This window comes from Phyllosticta citribraziliensis, assembly GCF_038025025.1.
Source record: "Phyllosticta citribraziliensis strain CPC 17464 chromosome Unknown J3D65scaffold_1, whole genome shotgun sequence".
NCBI lineage: Eukaryota > Fungi > Ascomycota > Dothideomycetes > Botryosphaeriales > Phyllostictaceae > Phyllosticta > Phyllosticta citribraziliensis.
The window spans coordinates 2,393,777-2,414,667 of record NW_027117338.1 but is presented as its reverse complement, the minus strand read 5'-3'; the positions used below and the strand labels follow the sequence as shown (position 1 = coordinate 2,414,667).

General features: G+C 56.4%; 8 protein-coding genes across 8 annotated transcripts; 3 read left to right on the top strand and 5 right to left on the bottom strand.

Moving 5' to 3' along the window:
• Positions 1–84: 84 nt before the first annotated feature.
• J3D65DRAFT_582379 (major facilitator superfamily domain-containing protein) lies at positions 85–1,720 on the bottom strand (the record flags this gene model as incomplete). Its single annotated transcript, XM_066797719.1, has 5 exons — positions 85–807; positions 881–1,176; positions 1,238–1,291; positions 1,343–1,402; positions 1,451–1,720. The coding sequence occupies 5 exons, from the start codon at positions 1,718–1,720 to the stop codon at positions 150–152; spliced, it is 1,338 nt and encodes a 445-aa protein (XP_066660095.1). The 3' UTR covers positions 85–149.
• A 771-nt stretch (positions 1,721–2,491) lies between these two features.
• On the top strand, positions 2,492–5,706 carry J3D65DRAFT_673568 (FAD dependent oxidoreductase). The gene is made up of 2 exons (XM_066803530.1): positions 2,492–2,746; positions 2,934–5,706. The coding sequence occupies exons 1-2, from the start codon at positions 2,611–2,613 to the stop codon at positions 5,636–5,638; spliced, it is 2,841 nt and encodes a 946-aa protein (XP_066660094.1). The 5' UTR covers positions 2,492–2,610; the 3' UTR covers positions 5,639–5,706.
• Positions 5,707–6,555: 849 nt separating this feature from the next.
• On the bottom strand, positions 6,556–8,094 carry J3D65DRAFT_39422 (uncharacterized protein). The gene is made up of 2 exons (XM_066795879.1): positions 7,250–8,094; positions 6,556–7,201 (listed from the first exon to the last, which is right to left on the bottom strand). Exons 1-2 carry the CDS (start codon positions 7,763–7,765, stop codon positions 6,668–6,670), a joined length of 1,050 nt encoding a protein of 349 aa, XP_066660093.1. The 5' UTR covers positions 7,766–8,094; the 3' UTR covers positions 6,556–6,667.
• On the bottom strand, positions 8,095–9,525 carry J3D65DRAFT_39426 (dephospho-CoA kinase). Its single transcript, XM_066795880.1, has one exon. The coding sequence runs from the start codon at positions 9,255–9,257 to the stop codon at positions 8,424–8,426; it is 834 nt and encodes a 277-aa protein (XP_066660092.1). The 5' UTR covers positions 9,258–9,525; the 3' UTR covers positions 8,095–8,423.
• Positions 9,526–9,599: 74 nt separating this feature from the next.
• On the top strand, positions 9,600–11,060 carry J3D65DRAFT_611003 (nuclear pore complex component-domain-containing protein). The gene is made up of 2 exons (XM_066798858.1): positions 9,600–10,008; positions 10,062–11,060. Exons 1-2 carry the CDS (start codon positions 9,794–9,796, stop codon positions 10,717–10,719), a joined length of 873 nt encoding a protein of 290 aa, XP_066660091.1. The 5' UTR covers positions 9,600–9,793; the 3' UTR covers positions 10,720–11,060.
• A 24-nt stretch (positions 11,061–11,084) lies between these two features.
• Positions 11,085–13,720, bottom strand: J3D65DRAFT_610997 (NCS1 allantoate transporter). Its single transcript, XM_066798857.1, has 5 exons — positions 12,984–13,720; positions 12,836–12,925; positions 12,733–12,783; positions 12,457–12,678; positions 11,085–12,399 (listed from the first exon to the last, which is right to left on the bottom strand). The coding sequence occupies exons 1-5, from the start codon at positions 13,232–13,234 to the stop codon at positions 11,181–11,183; spliced, it is 1,833 nt and encodes a 610-aa protein (XP_066660090.1). The 5' UTR covers positions 13,235–13,720; the 3' UTR covers positions 11,085–11,180.
• Positions 13,721–14,369: 649 nt separating this feature from the next.
• Positions 14,370–17,448, bottom strand: J3D65DRAFT_39413 (uncharacterized protein). Its single transcript, XM_066795876.1, has one exon. It carries the CDS (start codon positions 17,260–17,262, stop codon positions 14,581–14,583), a length of 2,682 nt encoding a protein of 893 aa, XP_066660089.1. The 5' UTR covers positions 17,263–17,448; the 3' UTR covers positions 14,370–14,580.
• A 405-nt stretch (positions 17,449–17,853) lies between these two features.
• On the top strand, positions 17,854–19,093 carry J3D65DRAFT_643755 (uncharacterized protein; the record flags this gene model as incomplete). The annotated part of the gene is made up of 4 exons (XM_066802104.1): positions 17,854–17,901; positions 18,013–18,033; positions 18,091–18,299; positions 18,358–19,093. 4 exons carry the CDS (start codon positions 17,854–17,856, stop codon positions 19,091–19,093), a joined length of 1,014 nt encoding a protein of 337 aa, XP_066660088.1.
• Positions 19,094–20,891: the final 1,798 nt, after the last annotated feature.

Here is a 20,891-nt window from a genome sequence, read left to right as displayed (position 1 = left end):
TTTTTCTTCCTTGTCGACACTTGTCAGCCCGAATTTTGACGCAACATCAAGAATTCAAGGAAGCCAGCAAAACTTTTGTCATTACACGGGAAGGATTAGATGTGACTAGCAATATCGAAAACAATCAAAATCCGTGACCACCATCTGGTCTAGACAAACCATCTCCATCTCAAATCGCTTGACCCATCAACGAGGTCACTCAAAGGAACGTCCTTACTCCTGAGTTTCTTCCCCATAACGCGGTCTCTCCTATTGTTGTCTCGGACCATCCACCATCGAACCGCAACAATCAACACCATGCCTACCGCGGTAGACACTGCTGTCGCCAACAAGAACAGGACATGTCTCGGCTCATCCTGTTTTCTGTACGTCAAGCTAGTGATGAACCCCCCGGCGTTCGCGGCACCAATCATGTAACTCAACACGTTTATTCTCCCATTCTCGGTGGGCAAGTTGCCGACGTGCCAGGAGTGAAACAGTGCCGTCGGCGTCATGCCGCCGCCGCACATCAGGAATGTGGCGAAGTAAGCGACACCCGGATGCTCCTTCGCGTTCAGGGACAGCAAGATGATCAAGCCAATCATATTGATGACCATGGAGAGGAGTAGATGGAGGGACCGCTCGCGTCGACGATCGCTGCTACGAGCAAAGGCGTACAGAACAATGGCGCCGAAAATGTTGGGAAATGTTGTGAGGAAGTTGGTCTTGAGCTTGGAGTAACCAAAGGTTGTGATGATCTGGGGGAGGAACGTTCCTACGGCTGAGCTTCCGACTCCATAGCACAGTGCGATGACGGACAAGATGTATCTGTTCGATTGCGAATTAACACTTGTCGTGAGAAGTATGGACTGCCGAACAAGTAGGTGGAGACTTGGCTTACATCCGCAGTGTCTTGAAAGGTTTCAGTCCCTCGCTCATGTTCCATGCCGTGTTGACTCTGGAAGTGGAGTCTCGTTTGCCCCTGACGACGGCAATGGTCTTCTCTTCTTCAGAGAGGCGCTTCCATCCCCAAGGTGTCTTGGGAAGGACAACTGCTGCAATAAGGCCCATACAAAATGTCAAGCCGCCTTGCACCAAGAAAAGATACTGCCAGCCTTTTAGTGCACCCCCAGCCCTGAAGAGACCGAATGAGATGAGGCCAGAGAATCCTCCCGCGAATGCTCCTCCGCTGTACCACTAAAATTCAAGTGTCAGCCCCTGACGGTGTTTTCAACGGTATTTGAAAATGGGGACCAACGATTGCGTAACGAGAGGCAAGCTCCCCTCTAGTGTAGAAAGTGCTGAGGTAGAACTGAATCTGTCAGCCAGAAAGAAATTGGGAGACCACAATTTGGAAGCCGACCATGCAACAAGGTCTAAATCCAGCGTCGATGGCACCAAGCAGGACACGGGTAGCAACCATCTATTTGGAGAATCAGCCAAGATCTTGTGAATTGATCTTTCGACATACCTGGTCGAAGTTTTTGGCGGCAGCATAGCACATGGCCAGGAGTCCTGCAGCCATTGTGAAACCAACAATAAACCACTTCGGCTCGTACCTTCTCGTTATCAGGTTGGCAGGAAGGCAAAGAAGACAAAGCGGAATGTTGACGGCCATGACCAACAGCGAATACTGGTTCCCATGGAAGTGCAGGTCCTTCTCCATGCCGTCTGTCTTTGCGTGGCCGAGAGTACGTCGACCTAGGCCCTTGGCGAAGAAGATGAGGAAGGTGACGACCATGACTGTGTAGTCAAACTTGCGCACGACCTTTCTCTCTGCAGATTTGTCGATCTCTGGGAGGCTTCGACCATCGCTGTCGGTGTCGACTTGTTCTTTGTCGATGGCGAGCTCGCAATGGGCGTCGGAAAGTGTCCTGTTTTCAGGGGCTCCCCCTATGCTTGGTGGGCTTTCGGGTTTTGGATGCATATTGTTTTGAAGAAATTCAACACTTTTTCAATATGAAGGTCGACCGTTGGAGATCCGAATAAAGCCAACGGCTCAATTAAAACTACCCGCGTTTTGTAGAGGCCATTGGGACTATTTGAAGTCAAATGAAACATCGCCGGGCCAAGCAGTGGGATTGCTTGTTTCCGCGGCGTGATGAAAGCGCCCAAGAGCTGAGCCTAGAAGGAGTGTTGCAGTAGCCTCTCGAGCAATGTCAATCAATTTTCGCTTCGCATCATCAAAACCTTCGTGGCCCAAAGACATGGTTGCCAGAACAAGGTAGCCCGCAGACCGGTGCGCTTGTGGTGCCGTCAGGGAGCATTCCGGAGCCGGAGCCGAGGCCAGGAAGTAACCTGGGGTTGACGTTCCGTTGTGCTCAAAAAGTCTAGATCTTGAGCATAGGAAGCTTGGTCTCTTGCAAGATGTAAAGGGACCCTGTGGTTGTTGACGAGTTGATAGAGGTGAATGGCGAAAGTGGGCGGGGTACCTGCCAGGACCCACCTTGCTCGTGCCTATCTTTTGTCAACAGACCACCGCCATCATCCCACACTCTCTCCTCTCACCAAGCTTCTTGTCAACTAGAGAGCGCCTAGTTTTTCTCTCTTTGGCTCCAAAGTAGCGCATCAAGCGCGGCCCTACACCAATCAGCTGATAGCAAGCTGAACACCGGCAAGCATTTCTCCAGGATGGAAACGGTGCTAATCGTCGGAGGCGGCGCGTTTGGTCTGTCAACAGCGCTGGCACTGTCGAAACGCTATACCGATTCCAAAATAACCGTCGTTGATAGACATGAGCCACCAGTCCTGGACGGTACATCGGTAGGTAGGTGCCGCTTTTCGCTGTTGTTGAAGATACCAGACGCTCGCTGTGCAAGTAGACCGGGAGTTGCATTGCGCGGGATCTACAGAATTAACTTCAAACCTGCATTGCTGGGTGCCGACCCATGAATTCTTCTTCCGCGCGCTTGTGATCCATCGCAGGAGCTGAAAAAGAACTGACAACCATTCAGACACAACCAGAGTCATACGCGCCGACTACCATGATGAAGCTTATTCTGAACTCGCCTTAACTGCACAAAAGCTCATTCAAGACGACCCAGAGCTGAGTCGGTATTATTACCGTTCTGGGATGATCTACGCGCATGCAGGCCCAGGTCGTCACGGCTCAGAAGTTTGGAAGAAAGAATATGATGCTGCCAAGGAGTTCCAAAACAAGCGTGTCGGCAGTGGAGAAGTGCAGCCAAATGGCTATTTAAAATATCTTGGCTCCCACCCCGACATTTTTCGGCGCGTCAACGGCATCGAAAATGAGCCAGCGGCGGGAGAGAAGCAGTGGAACGAGGGATATCTCAACGAAGACGTTGCATTCGTCAATGCGGAAGAATGCATGAGAATCTACTACCAAAAGTGTAAGAGCCAGGAAAACATTTCGTTCGTTTTTGGCAATCCCGTTCACCGACTCCTTGTTGCCGACGGCATTGCCTACGGCGTCCAGCTTGCCAATGGCTCAAACTTAAATGCCGGCCTCGTTGTTGTCGCTGCCGGAGCTTGGACCAATACACTACTAAACATCAGTGACCAAATCACGGCGACCGGGCATGAGGTCGCGTGGATCAAGGTCCCTCCCCACTTGGAAGAAAGATACAGGGATATGCCTATCACAACCAACTTCACGACCGGCTTCAACATCTTTCCTCCGCTCAATGGAGAGATCAAATGCCTAAGGCGCTCGCCAGGATACACAAACACACGACAAGTGGTCGACTCGTTCGGGGAGCATTCCGAAGTATCTGCACCACCGGATCTTCCAAGTTCGATACCTGCAGATGCTGAAAAGGGCTTGAGAGACAACCTCGCAGAGCTTTTTCCCCAACTGGCCGATGTAACGTTTGACCGGACCAAACTTTGCTGGTTCACTAACACTCCGACATCCGACTTCTTGATAGACAGACATCCTGAGATAAGGAATTTGGCGCTTGTCACTGGCGGTTCCGCACATGGGTGGAAATTTCTCTGCATCCTCGGAGACAAAGTAGTGGACATGCTTGAAGGCAAACTTGAGCCTAAGCTGCAGAAGAGATGGAAGTGGAAAGGGCCCGAAGATACTCACAACATGGAGGGTGCACCAAGGGCCCTGGGTGCCAAGCAAGAGCTGAAGTACTGCCAGCCAGTGGCCATTGTCGGGGCTGGTGTTTTTGGTCTCAGCACTGCACTCCATTTGGCCAGGGCAGGCTACAAGGACGTTACCATATTCGACTACCAAGCATATGACAAGAACGGGTATGAATGCTCCCAGGGCTGCAACGCTGCCAGCGCCGACGAGAACAAGATACTGCGCGCCTCGTACGGTGGCCGGAAGATATACCAGGATCTAGCCTTTGCGGCCATGAAGCACTGGGAAGACTGGAACGAACAGATCAAAACTGCGAAGGAACTGCCTTCAAACGTGAGAAACGAGGACAAAATCTGGGTCCAGGCGGGATTCTTGAGGCTCAGTGACAATGGAATGGATGAGGATGAGCACATGACGCAGCAGAACTTCCCCGAGGAGATCAAGTCCACTCAGTATCACATCTCAGACGCCCAGCGCCAGTCAGATGCCGCCAAACGCGGTATCCCTCGCACCAAGCTGGATCCTTTCGGCCGCTTCGACCGCAAGCTTGCGACCGACGGCATTTTCGACGGGACAGGGGGCTACGTGCTTGCCAGCAAAGCCTGCAGCTGGGCTCTGCATCTCTGCAAACAGGCCGGGGTCAAGCTGCGTCTGGGCGCCTCCCACAAGTTCACGTCCTACACCATCTGCCCAACGACTGGCGCCGTCACTGGCCTCACAACCGCCGACGGGACGCACCACCGCGCCTCGCTGCTCGTCGTCGCTGGTGGCGGCTACACCCCTTCCCTTGTCCCGTCCGCCTCGCCTATCCTCGAGACTACCGCTGGCTCCATCCTGACGGTGCGCTTGCCGCGTGAGCGGCAGGATCTTTGGCAAAAGTACAGTCCGGATGCCTTTCCGGTATGGAGTTGGAAAATGTCGTCGTATGATCCGTCCGTGGGGATGGGCACCGCATCGACCAGTGTAGGCGGATTGTATGGATTTCCGCGCACGCCGGACGGCATCATCAAATTCGGGTTCCGTGGAGCCAAGTGGACGAATTTCGCTTTCCGTGTGCCCAAGACGGCGACAGGTCATGGTGCCGCTGTCGACGAGAAGCAACCAGAACAAACAGCAGCAGAGACCGACCCAGAAACATCAGCACAAGAAGCAAACAGATTGATATCATACCCGGACCACTCGCACACATCCAAAATCCCACAACGCGCCCTGTCCGTCATCCAATCCTTTGTCGCAACTAACATGCCCGACCTGCGCTCTCTCCCCGTCGACTCGCTGCGCCTCTGCTGGTACACGGACAGCGTCGACAACGACTTCGTCATCGACCACGTGCCGCGCGTGCCCGGGCTCGTCGTCGCCAGCGGCGGCAGCGGCCACGGCTTCAAGTTCCTGCCCGTCTTGGGCGCCAAGGTCCTGGACGTGGTGGAGCGGCGGGACACGGAGTACACGCGCGCGTGGCGGTGGAGGGAGGACGCTGGAGGCGAGAGAGGGAACAGGAATGGGTTGGAGGAGGGGCCAAAGGGGTGGCGGACGCTTGATAAGCAGACGTTGGTTGGTTTGGATGCGTGGTTGGGTGATGAGGTTAAGCCTGGAAAGGCGTAAGCAGAGAGATGTTGGATTGGATTTGGTGGTGATCTGAGCTGGATGGTGAAAGTCGTGACATGCAAAGCAGCGTTAGAGCGTATGGATGCTCCTTATCGTTGTCCCTTTTTGATGCTTGAATGCTTCTCCGATCGCCAACTGACGCGTGAAATTTCCAGTCCTTGCTGTTGAATGATATCCAATCTCCACTAGTACCCCGAAATCATCGACAGTCGCTCTCCTTCAAGACACATTTGCTTTTTCTCACCTCTTCCTATCCACCAACCAACGCCCCTCCATCTTCTTTTTCGACAAGACAGTGGGTGTCGAAAAAGGTAATATGAGTGCGTCTAGGGAGCATTCACTTATTGCTACGCCAGCGCTCAAGTAGCATTCATGCATTACTACAGTCGCGCTTAATGAGCAGTCGTTCATCACCACAGCCAGATCCTGGGAGTCAGTCTCATCTCTTTTGACATCCACTGTGACGTCACGAGCCAGACTCCCCAAGTCGAAGCAAGGAGGTAGGAAACTTGTCCTCCCAGGAGTGGTGCTGGCTCACAAGCGCCATTCTTAGCTCGAACGCGACGACGTCGCGGAAGAACGGTTTTTTGGGGTACCAGTTTAGGGGCCAAAAGCGGCTTTCGTCAAAACGGTTGTGCCGATGCCTCTGGGGAATGCCAGCATCTCTAGCAAGCTTTGGACAGCGCGTCTGTGTAGTCGCGATTCACTCTGGAAAGAACTAGGAAGGCCATTGTATATCTCATTTATTACGGTCATCGGATACTACAAGTACACAGGTTTAGCGAGCAATAAGACCTTGTAGTAGCAATCCTTGTTCATGTCCCTGCAGGTCCGTCCCTGAAAGCAAATAGAAAAGAACCGTGTGATCCATCGTCCATGTGACACCATTTCCGAAAGCAAATGTCAACCCTTCCTCGCAGTGATGTGAATTATAGAACCAGCAATCTGTCAGTCTCGGGGTGTTGCAACAATCAATACATGGAGCCTCGCCAGGAAGTTGACAAGGTAGTCGGAAACAGTGACAATCTAGTCTTCCATGAGCAGGTTGATGCCGAGGGTGGAGCCTTCGTCAACATCGGTCTCGGCGCCGGCGACAAGAGTGTGGGATCTCTTAGAACTGTAGGATCCATTGAAGCTGCTGGAGGACTTGGTGGAGCTGCCGGATGCCTTGGAGCTGCTCGAGGATTTCTTGCTTCCGTTGGCTACCTTGGAATTGGCTTCGGCTGCAGCGGCTTTCCTGCGGGAGAGCTCATCAGAACGGATGCGAAACAGGGTGGCATGCATGTGCGACTTTGGGCGCTCGCTGGGGCCCGGGACAGCGGAAGTCGTCTTGCTCGTGGCATGAGGCTTGGGTTGGGTGGGTGTTGGCAACTGCTTTTTGCTTTCAGCAGTCCTGCGAGGCATAGGCTTGTCCGATAGAGGAGGTGGAGTGTCGTCGCCGGGCTGTCCGATCCAGGTGGCGGATGTGCCGTCCATGACCGTGAAGCCGATTCTGTCGAAGCCGAAATCCAAGGTAGCCCGCACCGCCTGATCGCGTCTCTCGGGGTGGTGATCGAAATACTGGTCATTGATTAGCTTTCGTAAATACAAGAGCGAAGTGGCACAAACCTTCTTCCGGATCTCGTTGGCCCGGCAGTTGGGAATCCCGCAAGGGCACGTCGGGGTGATGTACTGGCTCTGTCTATGAGGAACAGACACTGGGACTTGAGGTTCGCCGCGGGTTTCGATAGGAACTGCATGTGAGAGGCGGGTAGGCTCATTGGCGACATTGCCATACTGAGGCCGTCTGCTCAAATCGACGACCCAGGCCGGCTCGTGAAGGCGACGGCGCTCGCGTTGGTCTCCTAGCCTAGGATTCGCTGGAGCAGGCTCTTCGGGATAGACGGACACGCAAGACTCGGCGTCAATGTAACTGGGGGGCCCTTCGCGGATGGGAACGTTGTGTCTGCGAGCATGTTCGTTGTCAAGCACCAACTCAGGTTCCCAACGGAAACCACTCAATGGCTGGCGGTAAGCTGAGCCGCCACCGACGAGAGCGCTTCTTGGTCCTGGGCGGTCGTTGTCGCGGTCTTCCAACTCGATCTGCCAACCTCTCGAGTTGATGTGGCCAGGCGAAGGCATCATGGCAGACAGGCTCTGAGAATTGATGATGTAAGGCGGAGTGGCCGCGGCGAGAGAGAAGGAAAAAGGGAGAGGCAGGTAGAAATGCGAGTGATTAAGTTGAGGTCGAGGTCGAGGTCGAGTTGGTGGGGTTTTGACGGAAAAGGTGTGTGCAGTGCAAAGCTCGATCGCAAAAGTCGTGACACAGCCCCACGGTTCTGAGTAGAGGTGAGTCGGAGCTCGAATGCTCCCTAGTCCTACCGTAGTCTTTTGGGGGCCTCAATACTCCTTGACTGACCCCACCCATTGTTGTGGCTAGGACTTTTGCAACCAAGCTTGGTCGGCGGCCCGTTGGATCTTAACCACGGCACCAATTGGTGTCTCCGCCCCTCGCCACCGTCACGATACAATGCCCCCTAAGCCCATCTGGAATGGCGGACGACTGCTCCCAAGCGGTGACCATTGTAGTAAACCAACGTTTCCTACATGCAGTCTCTGTTTGTTTCGAAACCCACTGTACCATGACGAGGAAGAAGATGGCGGTGAATACTCACACATGATGCTTTTGTTCCGCTACTTAGTGAAAATTGGATATCGAGGTATACACACGCCTCATGATGAGTAGGTAGCTAGCAGCAGCAGCAGTCAGTCTTGATTGCAGCCCAAGGTCCAAGTATTGCGTTTATAGCTTGGCCTTCTCCTGGATCTTCTCCCTTTCCCACTGCAGCTGTGCGTTTCGCATTCTCCAGAAGCTCCACAATGCCGTGACCGCGGCCAGCGGAGGGCAGATGAGTTGAAGCCACGCCCACCACTGCGGGCTCCCTTTCTTGATGTCGGCCATGACTTGGGCAACCTGCTTTTCAAGCTGCTCGCGGTCGCTGTCGTTCCATATCACAACGCCGGCGCCTTTGCCTCTTCGCATGACTCTTTCTGCCTTTTCCCGAACGTCGGTCTGGCTTAAGACTCGGTTCCTGGCATCCTCCTCGCTCAGATGAGGGTCACGCGCCCTGAGTCGCTGCATTTGAATCTCTGGCTCGCTGACGGCGACGACCATAATGGTGCCGCAAAACTTCTCCCAGCCGCTCTCAAACAAGAGTGGGATGTCGAGGACGACAGCCCATTGGCCCTTCAGGTACGCCCATACCATCTCTTTGTACATTTCGCGGCGCACAGCAGGGTGGACAATGCTGTTTAGCTTCTTGCGATCGCGCATCGTCTCCTCTCCGCCGCCAAAGACGCGTCTTCCCAGTGCTGGTCGGTTCAGTGGGCGCCCTTTACCTGTAGGACCATCCTCGCGACCGCGGCAGGCTGGATCCGAGGCGGGCAGCAGCAGGTCGGGTGTAGTTGGACCAAAATAATCTACAATGGCACGGTAGCCGGGAGTGCCAGGCTCGACGACCTTGCGCGCAACGACATCGGCGTCGATAATGGGTAGATTGTAGGGCGGACTGCGGAGGAGATTGGAGACGGTCGACTTGCCGGTCGCAATGGAACCCGTAAGCCCGAGGAAGAGCATGACGAGAGCGGGGTCAGCGGTCCAGCGGTTCAGCGGAGAGGTAGGTCGAAGGCGTAAGGTATGTAGCAAAGTAGGTTGGAGCTTTGACGCGATGCGGAGTGAGGTCAGCGACGCTAGGTGGAGATGGCGGTCTTGTGCTTGGAGGCGCAGAGGAAAAGCGAATTGGCGACTTGAAGAATCACAACGAAGAGAGGCGACAGAGCAGAGCCGATGTAGGCAGATTACGCTGGACGATGGCCATCAGAGTGGCATGGTCCAGTCTGAGGTGGAGGGGAGGGTGGCTTGACTCGCGGGCGGTGCCATGGGCGACAGGGATCTGCGTGCGCCAAAACAATCAACACGTCCGTCCGTCTTCTTTCATCTGCCTCACCTCCGCTCCGCCCTCTGCTCCCGCCCAACATCCACCCCGACAATGCCGTGCTGAAGAGCCACCTTGCATCACCCACTGACTACTAACAATACAGCCTCTCCAGCTCGTCACCCCACATTGTGCCCGCCCGCCGCGTAGCAACCCCATCGCAGCAAAAATCAACGCCATGAGCACGCCCATTACTCCAAGCTCAACCCCAGGCCAAGCCAGCACCGCGACGCCGACTGGCACCTGGCGCCATCCCCGTTTCGAAGAGATCAATCGCCGGAAGAATGCCAACAAGTTCGGTGAGACTGAAGCAAAGGCACTCCTGGCCAACCTCGCCGTCCTCTTCGGGACATTCATCGTCCCAAAACTCACTCCGCGTGTGATCCACGATGCGTAAGCTTCCGCCCAAGCGCAACCTGCGAGCGATCGATCTGACCCAAATCAAGCTGCGTCGGCCTCCTGAGCCCTCTCCCCGGCAGTCCAGCAAACGTCCTCCTACTCATCCGCCTCGCCTTCTTCGTCAACGCAGCCCTCACGCTGGCACCACTCTTCCGCAAGCCCGACGACCTGGCCGACATTCCGCTCACGCCCCAACAGCGTGCGCTCCTTGGGCTGGACCCGAACGTCGCTTCCGCGCCCGGCACACCCGATTCGGGCGTCTACATTACGCCGCCCCGCTACCAGCGCTCGTCGACTCCTCGCGGTAGCGATCGCCAACGGTCAGGATCTCGCTCGCGCCCAGCATCCGGCTCGCCCCTCTCTGGCAGCCCGCGCGGGGGCTATGGCTCTGGAGTCCGTGACTCGTCTCCGTACAACTACAGCCCATCCGGCGGATCGCCGCTGTGGCAGAAGGCCGTGGCCGGTGACAGACGGCAGACGTGGACCGAGAGCCAACAATCGTCCTCTTCAACTTTGGCGGCAAGCGGACGCGATTTGTACGAGACTCTGGGGCGGGAGAGGGAAAGCACGAGCAGCGTGCCAGGGACTCCCACACCGTTGGGTACCGGCAAGAGCCCGTCCGTGTCGCTGACGAATCGGTGGCTGTACGAGAAGAGCAGGAGGAGCGAGGGCCTTTCGAGTCCCAGGGGCAGCATCTATGCGTGAGGACGGGGAGATATTTTTATGGAGGCATGACGGGCCCTTGTGCTGTCGGTTCGATCGAGGAGGGAGGACGGACGGAGACGATTTTTCTCGGAAGGACACTGCGAGCTGGTCTATTTGCTCTATACCATGGACACGGCGCTTGGGATTATCAAGGACTAGGAAGGCGTCGCGAGTGTACGTAGGTGCGTATCAACCCTTCGACGTCATGTCTAGCAAGTTATCATTTCGAAATAAAGCATTCCAGCAGCAACGTATGGCCCTTGAGTATCTGTGATGGCGGAAGACTGCTCCTTAGACATCACTGTATAAACAGATGGCTGCTCACTCGGCGCAAATATAGTAGTGAACAGTTACTCGCTACTTGAGCCACAATGCCAGAACGTCTCATTTCTTTCTGGGTATAACGCTCTAGAGGTCTAGATTGAAGCTGATCCGGCCAAAAAATGTTCAGACATTGCACCTCAACCCAGCTTCTCGACGTCGCCACGAACAACGTGCTCCTCAACGCTGCCGCTGCCACTGCCGCTGCCGCTACCCCTGACGCTGACTCCCTCAACCAACACATCGCCATCGTACACATCATCCGGCAGCACCGCCTTCTCGACGCGGCTCCTCTCGTCTCCGCACAACCACTCCAACACGCAGTACACGGTCGCCGTGCCGACGAAGCCGAGCAACCAGCCAAAAGTGTACGGCCGGTCGCCAACGCCGACGTGCACGTCGCTATTGATACTGTTGATGAAGCCGGGCAAGCTGGGCGCGACGCCGACGACGAAGGCCACGACGGCGCGCCAGTTGACGCCCCAGCTGTTGTAGCGATAGGCGGCCTGGGGGTCGTACAGGGCGCGCACGTCGTAGCGGCGGCGCTTGACGAGCCAGAAGTCGAGGCACATGACGGCGGCGACGGGGCCGAGGAAGACGGCGTAGGCGCTCATGAAGTTGAGGAACGCCGCGGCGCTGGCGAGGATCTTCCACGGCACGAGCGGCCACGCCAGCAGCGCCGTGACGAGCTGCCCGCGCCGGATGTCGACGTACAGCGGGAACAGCGCCGCCAGGTCGTTGGCCGCCGACAGCGAGTTGGCGCTGACGTTGACGCCGATGGCCGCCAGCGCGAACGACGCCCCCGCGAAGAAGCGCGCCGCCCGCGACGGCCACAGCGACACCAGCACCATCGGGTCCCACGGGAACGACCCGGCCGTTTGGTCTGGGTACAGCGTCGCCCCCGCCGCCGACGCCGCGATGCCGATGAAGGCGATGAAGGTGAAGACGACCGGCAGCATGGGCACGTACATGGCCTGCCAGCGCACGCTGACGCGCGAGTACCGGCTAAAGTCGGCCTGGTTGACCGAGAGCGTCGCGTAGTTGCCGATGATGCTGGTCAGGTTCGACAGGAAGGCCCACGAGTAGGCGGAGCCGTGGGCTGTCGTCGGCTGCGACCATAGCTCGACCTTCTTGCCTCGCGTCGCGACGAAGGACCAGATCAGGATGGCGATGAAGGTGGGCGGCACGATGATGGATTTGGCCACGAAGAGGTAGCGCAGCTTGTTGGGGTGCATGGCCATGAGCGGCAGCTGGAGCAGCCAGAAGAGGAAGAAGGATATCATGGTTGCGGTTGTGATGCCCTCGGATTCGGGTATGCCGTTGTGGAGCGTGAGGAATGAGGGCCATATGGCACCGATCCTGGAGAACAAGGGGTCAGGGGTAACTCAAAAAGGACAGGAGTATACATGTCCTTACATGACACGCACGCAATTGGCGCCGTTCATCGTCTGCACCGCAAACCAAAACACGGCCAGCACGACGCGCGAGAGAATGGCAACGTAAGATCCCCAGAAGCCCCAGCCGGCGCGAGCGAGGACCGGGAACGGCGCGTGGTAGATGGATCCAATGGCGCCATTCAACGCAATGACTATCGACACCATGAAGAAGCCGAGGGCGACGATGCCGAGCGTTTCTCGCCTGTTTGCCGTCTCAGCATCTTGTCTCGATCCGCATGAACGGGGGAAGCGTCACCATCCTAGTCCGACTGCTATCACCGATGATGCAAACTCCCAACTTGCTGCACTGGAGAATCGTTAGCGGCCGTGGCAATAGGGCCGCCCAAGTCGCAGCTTACTTGAACGCGTCCGAAATCCAATATGCCACGAAGCTCCAGACGCCCCATTTGCGTTCGCGGCGGGGAACGGGGTCCAAGTCGACGTTGGTCCTGAGATGGATCAATATCAGCGGGCAGAAGGCACTATCGAATGGTGCATCAAACTCACCACCTCGAGCTGCCCTTGGCAAACTCCGACTCGGACTGCTCGACATGCAGCGTCGGCTTCTGAAATCTAATTTTCAACCTCATGACGAGCCAGTCCACTTGAGCAGGAGTCGTGTCGTTCGGGACATTCGTGCCATTTGGAGTCGGACGGAGGCGGACAGGCGGAGCTATGTATGTATGTGCATGCCGTGCAGGGCGCACAAAGGCAGGGTCGATCAGGATGTCTACATCCGCAGCCGCACGTCGTATCATGCAGCAAGCCCACGACCGAATCTGGTGCTGCGATAAGGATAAGGTGCTTCAATCAGACCGGTTGGGCGCTGGCCGGTGGTTCGACAGAGCTAGCCTCGCTTCGCATGAGCCATCGATTCTGGGGGCTGCGCTGTGGACTAGACCAACAGCTCGACGGGAGTAGAGTTCCTCGCGTGCAAAGGAGCTCTTTTTCCATGGCTTGATTTTGTGTTTCAGATTGGCGGCCAGTCTGGAATCTTTCCGCTCGTAGTTTGCTTGTCAAGGCTTGTCAAGGCTTGTTCAGGTGTTTATCCCGTCCCACTCTTCACCCACAATCTTCTACGCCACAAGTTGCTCCATTGCGTGTCTCCACATGTCTCCCCTTCCCGATCATTCTCATCTCGTCATGGATGAGCTCTAATCGAGCTGACGTCCTGTGTCTCTGTCAGCAACTGGTGCCAGAGATAAGAGCTGATATGCCTGTCCAATGAGATGACTCAACCCCGCATCGAGTGTCAGTCAGGAACAAGCCTTTGCAAGTCGCTCAGCGTGTCGAGCATTGGCGACAAGAGCCGCAGCGCACAAATGTAATTGTGAGTTTCCGCGAATCACGGCTCGAGTATTCCCCGTTGCTACTCCATTCGTCAGTGTCTTGATGGTCTCGATGATTCTGAACACTTCTTTTAACCAAGTAAAGATTGAATGCTGCATGTGCCTCGTCAAGAAAAGCATATCAAAGCTTTCTGTACAATGACTCTCGTCGCCCAACCTCGTACCGTAGTCGAGCGGAGCGAGCTTTCGGCGTCTTGTCCGTTTGATCATGCTTTTGAGCCATGGATGTCGTCAGTGAACAGCATATAATTGAGAATTTCTGCCTATCCGAATGCGAAAGCGTGGAAAGCGTCGTATGTCCGGTCCCAGCGGACTGAATTGCCATTTTTGCCATTCCACCCACGTGGCTCGATTTTGGATTGAGCGACAGCCCATGCTTTTAAAAGCCTCCCATGTCAGGTAAACCATTGGTAATGCCAAGAAAAGCAAGAAAAGAGTCGAAAGACGACATGAAATACATTAGGAATAAGTGAATGAGATGTATAATCTCGGGGGTATTGGAAGAGAAGTAAGAGACCTGTCTGTGACCCGTCTTGGCTGGTTGATCTGACAAGGACTGAAAAGGAGAGAGTATGCTGAAAGGATGCCGACAAACAACGCTATGCGGACCGCGCACTGTGGAGTCTGAATCTGAATCCGGCGTGTGGTGTCAAACCAACGGATGAAAGAGCAGTGAACGAGAGCGAGAATTTGTACAAGATGGCACGCAAGGTGAAAGAAGTTAAAGAATCGCGAATTGCCTGCACATCACTTCGTTATTCGCGGGAAATGACGGGTGCCGACGGATGCTGTGCTGCAACACCCGCGAGCAGACTGCCAGGAGCAAAACGGCTCGACTCGCTCACGTCGAGAAGGGGTCCTTTGGCCTTGGAACCGTCAATGACACCGCGACCGAGTGGCACACCCTTGTTGGTCGGTCCCCAGCTGGCCTTTGCAATGAGTCCACTGCCAGTGAACGCATCGGCGTCAGACTGAGGCACGAGGTTATGGTTGTTCACCGCGCCCACGGCGCCCCCATGCTTCATACCAGGTGCTCGAATACTCTTCGAGCGATCCACACCAGATGTTGCGGGCCTGGCACCGCTGCCTCCAGCGCGAGCACGCCAGTCTTTCGAGGGCGGAATCTGAATGGCAACCTCGGGGCTCGTTGCTGAATCGATGAGGCAGCCATTCCCCACACTTCCAGGATTATAGCCTTTGCCCTTTTTCTGGAACTGGGGCGGCGCCTGGTATTGAGGGGTAAGGTCCACGAGGGGCTTGGGCATGCGAGTCGTGTTGGTGCGCCGAGGAGCCTCGATCTGGGCGCTCCCGCGCGTCGAGCGGACGGATCCCATGCGTTGGGGCCGGGCTGCTTCATCGATCGAAGAGCGACCAGGAACGGAGCTGGAGAGGTTGTTGAGGAGAGACGGGCCGTCTGCAAAGGGTCCGGCGTTTCTGGCTGCTGCATCACGTTGCGCCGCAACCCGTTGCCGCTGCGAGTACGTGCGGCCGAGAAGACCACCTGACGAAAATGGCCCTTCCTCGTCCGACGACGTATTGTTGGCAGACAGCGAGTTTAAGCGACTGTTGTTCTGGTAAGAAACAGGAGGGTGCGAACGGTTGCGCATCGACATGATGCGATCTGGAGGGCTGGGAACTTTGGGTTGAAGGTTGAGCTCAGGAGTTGAACTCGGCTCGAAAGAACTGGGATCGAAAAAGGGCTTGAAGGAGCCAATCTGGTAGCGAGCGGAGTCGGAAGTGTTGGGACGAGCGAGGGCTTTTGACGACTCCTGATTCTGCCCGTGGGTGCCCGAAACCTTTCGCGTTGACGTCAGGTTGTGCGCTAGCTGATCCCCCGCTTTGGGCTTTTTCTGGCCTTCGCCCATGACCCTAACCAAGTACCAACTGCGCCAGCCCTGAACAGAGCTAAAGAATTCTGCAGCGGGATCCTTGTGGCTGGTGCTGAAGAAGTGGACGTAGCTTGCAGTCGACTCGAACATGTTGGACCTCTGTTGGCTCTTGACCGCAAAACAGTACCTCTTAGGCGGCTTGATGTTGCGCTGCTGAGTTGGGGTAGGAGTATAAATGTCAAAGTCGGACATGTGGCAGACGACGGTCGTATCCTTTCCGGAATCGTTCTTGGCCGACGTGATTTGTCCGTTGGTCTGCATGGTAATCCACCTCTTGGACCATTTCCCCGGCTTTTGCGAGTAGTGCATGAAGCAGGAATAGCCCGTGGGCTTGGACTCAGGGACAGAAGCGACGCTTAAATCGTGGTCCCTGCCACCGGTAGGCGATTCAATGAGGACCAAATTGTTCTGCCGGTCGTCATCCCAAGAGTTGAGGACATCTCGCACGCGTTCGTATTTGCGGAGCGGCCTTTGGACGCCGCATTTGGTGAAGAATTCAAGCATTACCGATGCCTGGGGGTTAATAGGCTCGGAGAGAACATTGGCTGCAGATCGGACGAGATCCAAGCAAGTGGTTTCGGGCGTGACGGGCAATAGGATTCGCTGGCTGTTGCATTCGACCATGACACGGCGGTCTCCCGAATTAACAGCAGACACGGGGGCATCTGTGCCCGGAACGACGCCTCCGCCACCAGGCTTGATTGTTGGATCCGCTCGCTCACTGCTGACCTGCCTTGATCTGGGAGCCGAAGGGGGTTCGACAGGCTGCGGCGGCGAGTCGTCCCTGCGCTTGCGCAAAAGGCCAAGGCGCTCCCTCTTCTGACTCGAGTCAGGGCTCGGGCTCGGGGGAGAGTGTGAGTGACGCGCAAGCGGGTTCCGTGGTGTTGGGCGTGGCTCGCGCTCCATTTCCTCTCGCCTCGACTCCTCTTCTTGCTGAGCCCGCAGAGCTTCGGCGCGGATGGCGTCCTGGCGCGCCCTGAGTTCCTGGGCGCGGAGGTCCTCGGCTTGCTTTTCGTTGTATTTGCGGATCCTCTCTGCCTTGCGCCGTTCGTGCTCGTCGGCGATTTGTTTTGCCTTTAAGCGTTCGGCCTCCTCGAGCTTGGCCCTCTTTTCGGCCTTGAGGGTGGCTGGCGAAGGACCGCCGCCCTCGAGCATCCTCATGGCTTCCTCGCGAGCAGCTTCGGCGTGCTGGCGGTCGTTGTTTTCGTTGTCGCGCGAGGGAGCAGCTTGCGGACCGGCGGGGAGGTTTGCTGAGCGCGAACGAGCGGATGGCAGTGGTTGTGAGCGTTGGGTAGGAGCTCGCGCGACAGCAGTAGGGAGCGGCGGCGGGGGAGCAGTCTGAGCAGCAGGTGGACGCTGGCGGTGATAGCGCGACATGGTACGACTCAGGGTAGCCGTGGCTGTTGAAGTTTGGTCGGGCAATGGAGGCATCGGTGGCAGCGGTGGATCTTCAGACGTGTCGTCCTTTGGGAGGATTGGTTTGCGGAGAGAACGGTACCTGGAGAGTCTGAAGGGCGCTTGGGGGCGCTGGGGGTCTGCAGCAGCCATGGTGACACAGAAGAGGAGTTCCCAGAATGCATGCAAGGGCGGGATGGGGAGCGGAATGCAGCGCAGCGCAGCCCAAACGGGCCGGGATTGGGGGTTTTGAGGGTCGAGGGAAAAGCAGGGCACAGCTGGGGGCGTCAAAGGGACGACCGGGAGGAGGACAAGGAGCAGCAGGTGAATGCATCATCATGGGGGGGGAGAAAAGCAGGGAAGGCAGCCCAGCCCAAGCAAGCGGAGAGCCAGGTCCAGGTCCAGGTGCACCACCGCAGGATCGACAAGCAGCACGCGGAGAAGCAACCGGCGGCTGACTACGACACTACTGTACAAGGTACGACAACGTGAGAGGGCTGAGAATGAGATTGCCAGGACCTCCATGCCCCAACTCGCCCTCGACAAAGTCAAAATATCTGTCTTCTTGTCTTCTTGTCTTGCCCGCCCTGTCCCGAACCCGCCTCTCTTGGAATAAATGGCACAGCCAGCCGATTGCAGCCCGCGCGCGATAGGGAGGCCATGTCTGCGTTTTTGTCGTCGTCGTCGTCGCCGTCTCCACCGCTTGCACGCTCGCTTCGACCGACCGACTGCTCGTAAAACACCATGGAGGCCCGGTTTCATCGCCCCGCGGCCCTGCTGATCATCTCGCTCGTCGCCCTGTTTCTCTGGTTCCGCTCGTCCCCGCCATTCCCGAACAAGACGCCCTTGGCCCATGGCTCGCAGCCATCCTTTTCCAAGGGCCTAAATTACACGCGCTTGCAGCCAGCCAACTCCACCCTAGGCGTATGCATTGCATCCCGTTCCTCTTGCTCCAGTCTAGTCCACTAACCCGTCTGTCAGTTCGGCGCCGTCGTTGCCATCTCGCGTGCCAATTCGCCCCGTCAGGAGCACCTCCTCTTCGCCGGCAACCTCACCGGCATCGACATCACCATTCCACATCAGCCAAAATGGTCCGAGGACGACATCAACAATTTCAAGGCCGAAAAGGATTCCCGCATCACCCGCGGATCCGCCATGGCTTGGCTGGGCCACTTGAACGCCCTGCGCTGGTAATTCACGCTAGCCCCGCCGCCGCCGCCGCTGCCATCACGCTGATCCATTTTGCAGGTTCCTCGATTCCAAGCTCGAAACTGTCATCATTCTCGAAGACGACGTTGATTGGGACATCCACCTGCGCACTGTCCAGGTCCCGCTGCTGGCCGAAAACTTCCAAAAGCTCATGTCATCCAGGGACACGTACTGGAGTGACTTGTCCAAATGGGAGATTCTCTACCTCGGCCACTGCGGTGACTTCCTTTCCGTCGAAGATTGGGAAAAGCTGCCTCACACCACCTTTCCCGACGACACCCTGCTACCTCGCGGCCGCATGCACACCAGGACCAGGGAGCTTCTCGAGAGCCTAGAAGTATACGAGGGCCACCGGATGCTTCACCGGTCAAAATGGCCCCTATGTACCTTTGGATACGCCGTGAACCGCGCTTCTGCGCGCCGAATCCTCGAAGAACTGGCCCCCAAGGAGACTGAGGGCGGCTGCCAGGCATACGACGTCCGCATCCTCGAGGGCTGTCGGGACTTGGACTACAAGTGCTACAGCGCTAATCCCGAATTGTTTCATCACATTCAAGCTCCTTCCGAGATCACCAACGCCAATGATGGCACCGATGATGCGGGGCGAATCGAACGGACAGGGGTTGTCACCACCACCAATATTGCCTGTAGCGCGAGGTCCGACTCGTTCTTCACCAAGGATCCGGCGACTCTCAAGTATCTGCAGCAGGAGATTGGCGAAAAAGGCCACTGTCTGGTTGATCACATGGAAGAAGACGCCAAGAAGCCTTTCTGATCAGTTAGAACGAGATACCCTGGTGTTGCGGCGTCGACCTCTTTGCTTTTGATCATACCACGCTGCTGGCATATTGTTCGATCATAGCCATCACATTTGTCTGAACCTGTTCAAGCCAGATACGTATCCTTTCGACATCCTGTACATAGTCCTGGTGTTCCGGGTGGGATCATCCCAAAGTATGTCTATTCAAGCGCTTTACGATGGAGCGTTTCGTCCATCGTGTCGAGCTGTCATGATGCAAGGAAGTGTCGCCAGGGAGGTCATGCCCGAAACGACCACTTCGGACAATCCTCGGTAGACTTGCGCTGGCAGTCGTTTGCTGGCCCTCCTGCGCCACGACGACGACACGCAATTTACAACCATCAACCTTTGCAACGGCGGCAACCCCTTTCATCCTTCGCTAGCTCCAGTCGTGTTCCCAAGTTGGCGCGCTTACTGGCCGTCTTGAGTGGCTTGTCTTGCAACGGCGTCCATGCCATAAATGGGTCACCGGCCGGGGCCGTGAACCAGCGTCCCAGGTGTTGAAGTTGCAAGAACGGAGCCCGCAATCCCCGACATGTTTCCCCTGCTCGTATTCTCAGACAAGTGTTCGGTTTCTCTGCCTTCGTTTCTGCTGTTCGGATTTCGCAAAACGCATGTGCGTGTGACCGGTTTCGCACAGGCCAGACTGAGGCATTCTCAGGCACGGTCCCAGCGGCCCGCTCTGCACCTCATCACGGTCACCAACTTCCAACCTCCCGCGGACCCTGGGGCCGCAAAAACGTCAGGGGAACCCGCTCTCAGAGACGCGAGAGTTCCTGAGATCGTAAAAATCCTCGTGCGCCGGCCAGATTCGCGACCTCATTTTCCATCTCATCATTCCTCAGACGATTGCCGAAGCATTCCAGCCTTCGTGTGGCTTGCGTACGGTCCCTCCCAAACGATGCGGGACTTGTCTTCAATTCCCGGCTTGCAATTCCACTTCGTCTCGTCGTCCGCCGCTGACCGCATCGCTGGCTGTTGGATCGGGCGTTTGCATTCGCCATTACCAGGCATGAACTCACCCTGCATCGAACTACCCACCAGCCTTCTAGAATTTCGACGTGCTATGCTCGCCATCACGCCAGTGACAGATGACGCAACTCGCTTATTCGGAGGCTCAAAATAATCGGAAGAGGAAAGTCGATTACTACTTTTGCAGCCCACGATAGCTGAGGGCCCCTTTTTGGATACGAGACCCGAAAAGTTTTCTGCGGCACGCATTCCAAGAGGTGGGTGAGACTGGCGCTAAGCCCAGAGGGTAGGCATCAAACATGAGACTCCCGCCGCACGAGCCCCGAGCAGAAACAACCCTACAGCACCTCAAGCTCATCACGCTCATCCTCAGCTGAACATGCTCCAATATCGACCAGCAGGTCCTATCTGAGACGGCTGCAGCAGACCAATCCAGGGTCTCAGGATAGCCACCCGTGGCGCCTGACATGGAGAGCAGAAAGCCTGAGGATGGGGAGAGCGGGTAGAATTCCCTAGTCCGAGACTCGGCGCGTAATCTTCAAAGTTGCGGTCTGGCCTGCATGAAACGCTGCTTCCCCCATCATTTTCCACCGCAAAAGGGGCCTCTAAGAGACTTCCTGAACAGCATGCTCAGCAGACATGCCAGCCTCCCACAAAGACAGCCTCTTCAAATGCGATCTACGCAGCGGAAGTGGAAGCACTTGGTGATCAAGACACCAAAGAACCGTGCAAGTGCACAACACAGAAACGTCCGTGCCTTTGTGGGGGACGGTGACGACCGAACGCGTTCGCACAGACACCC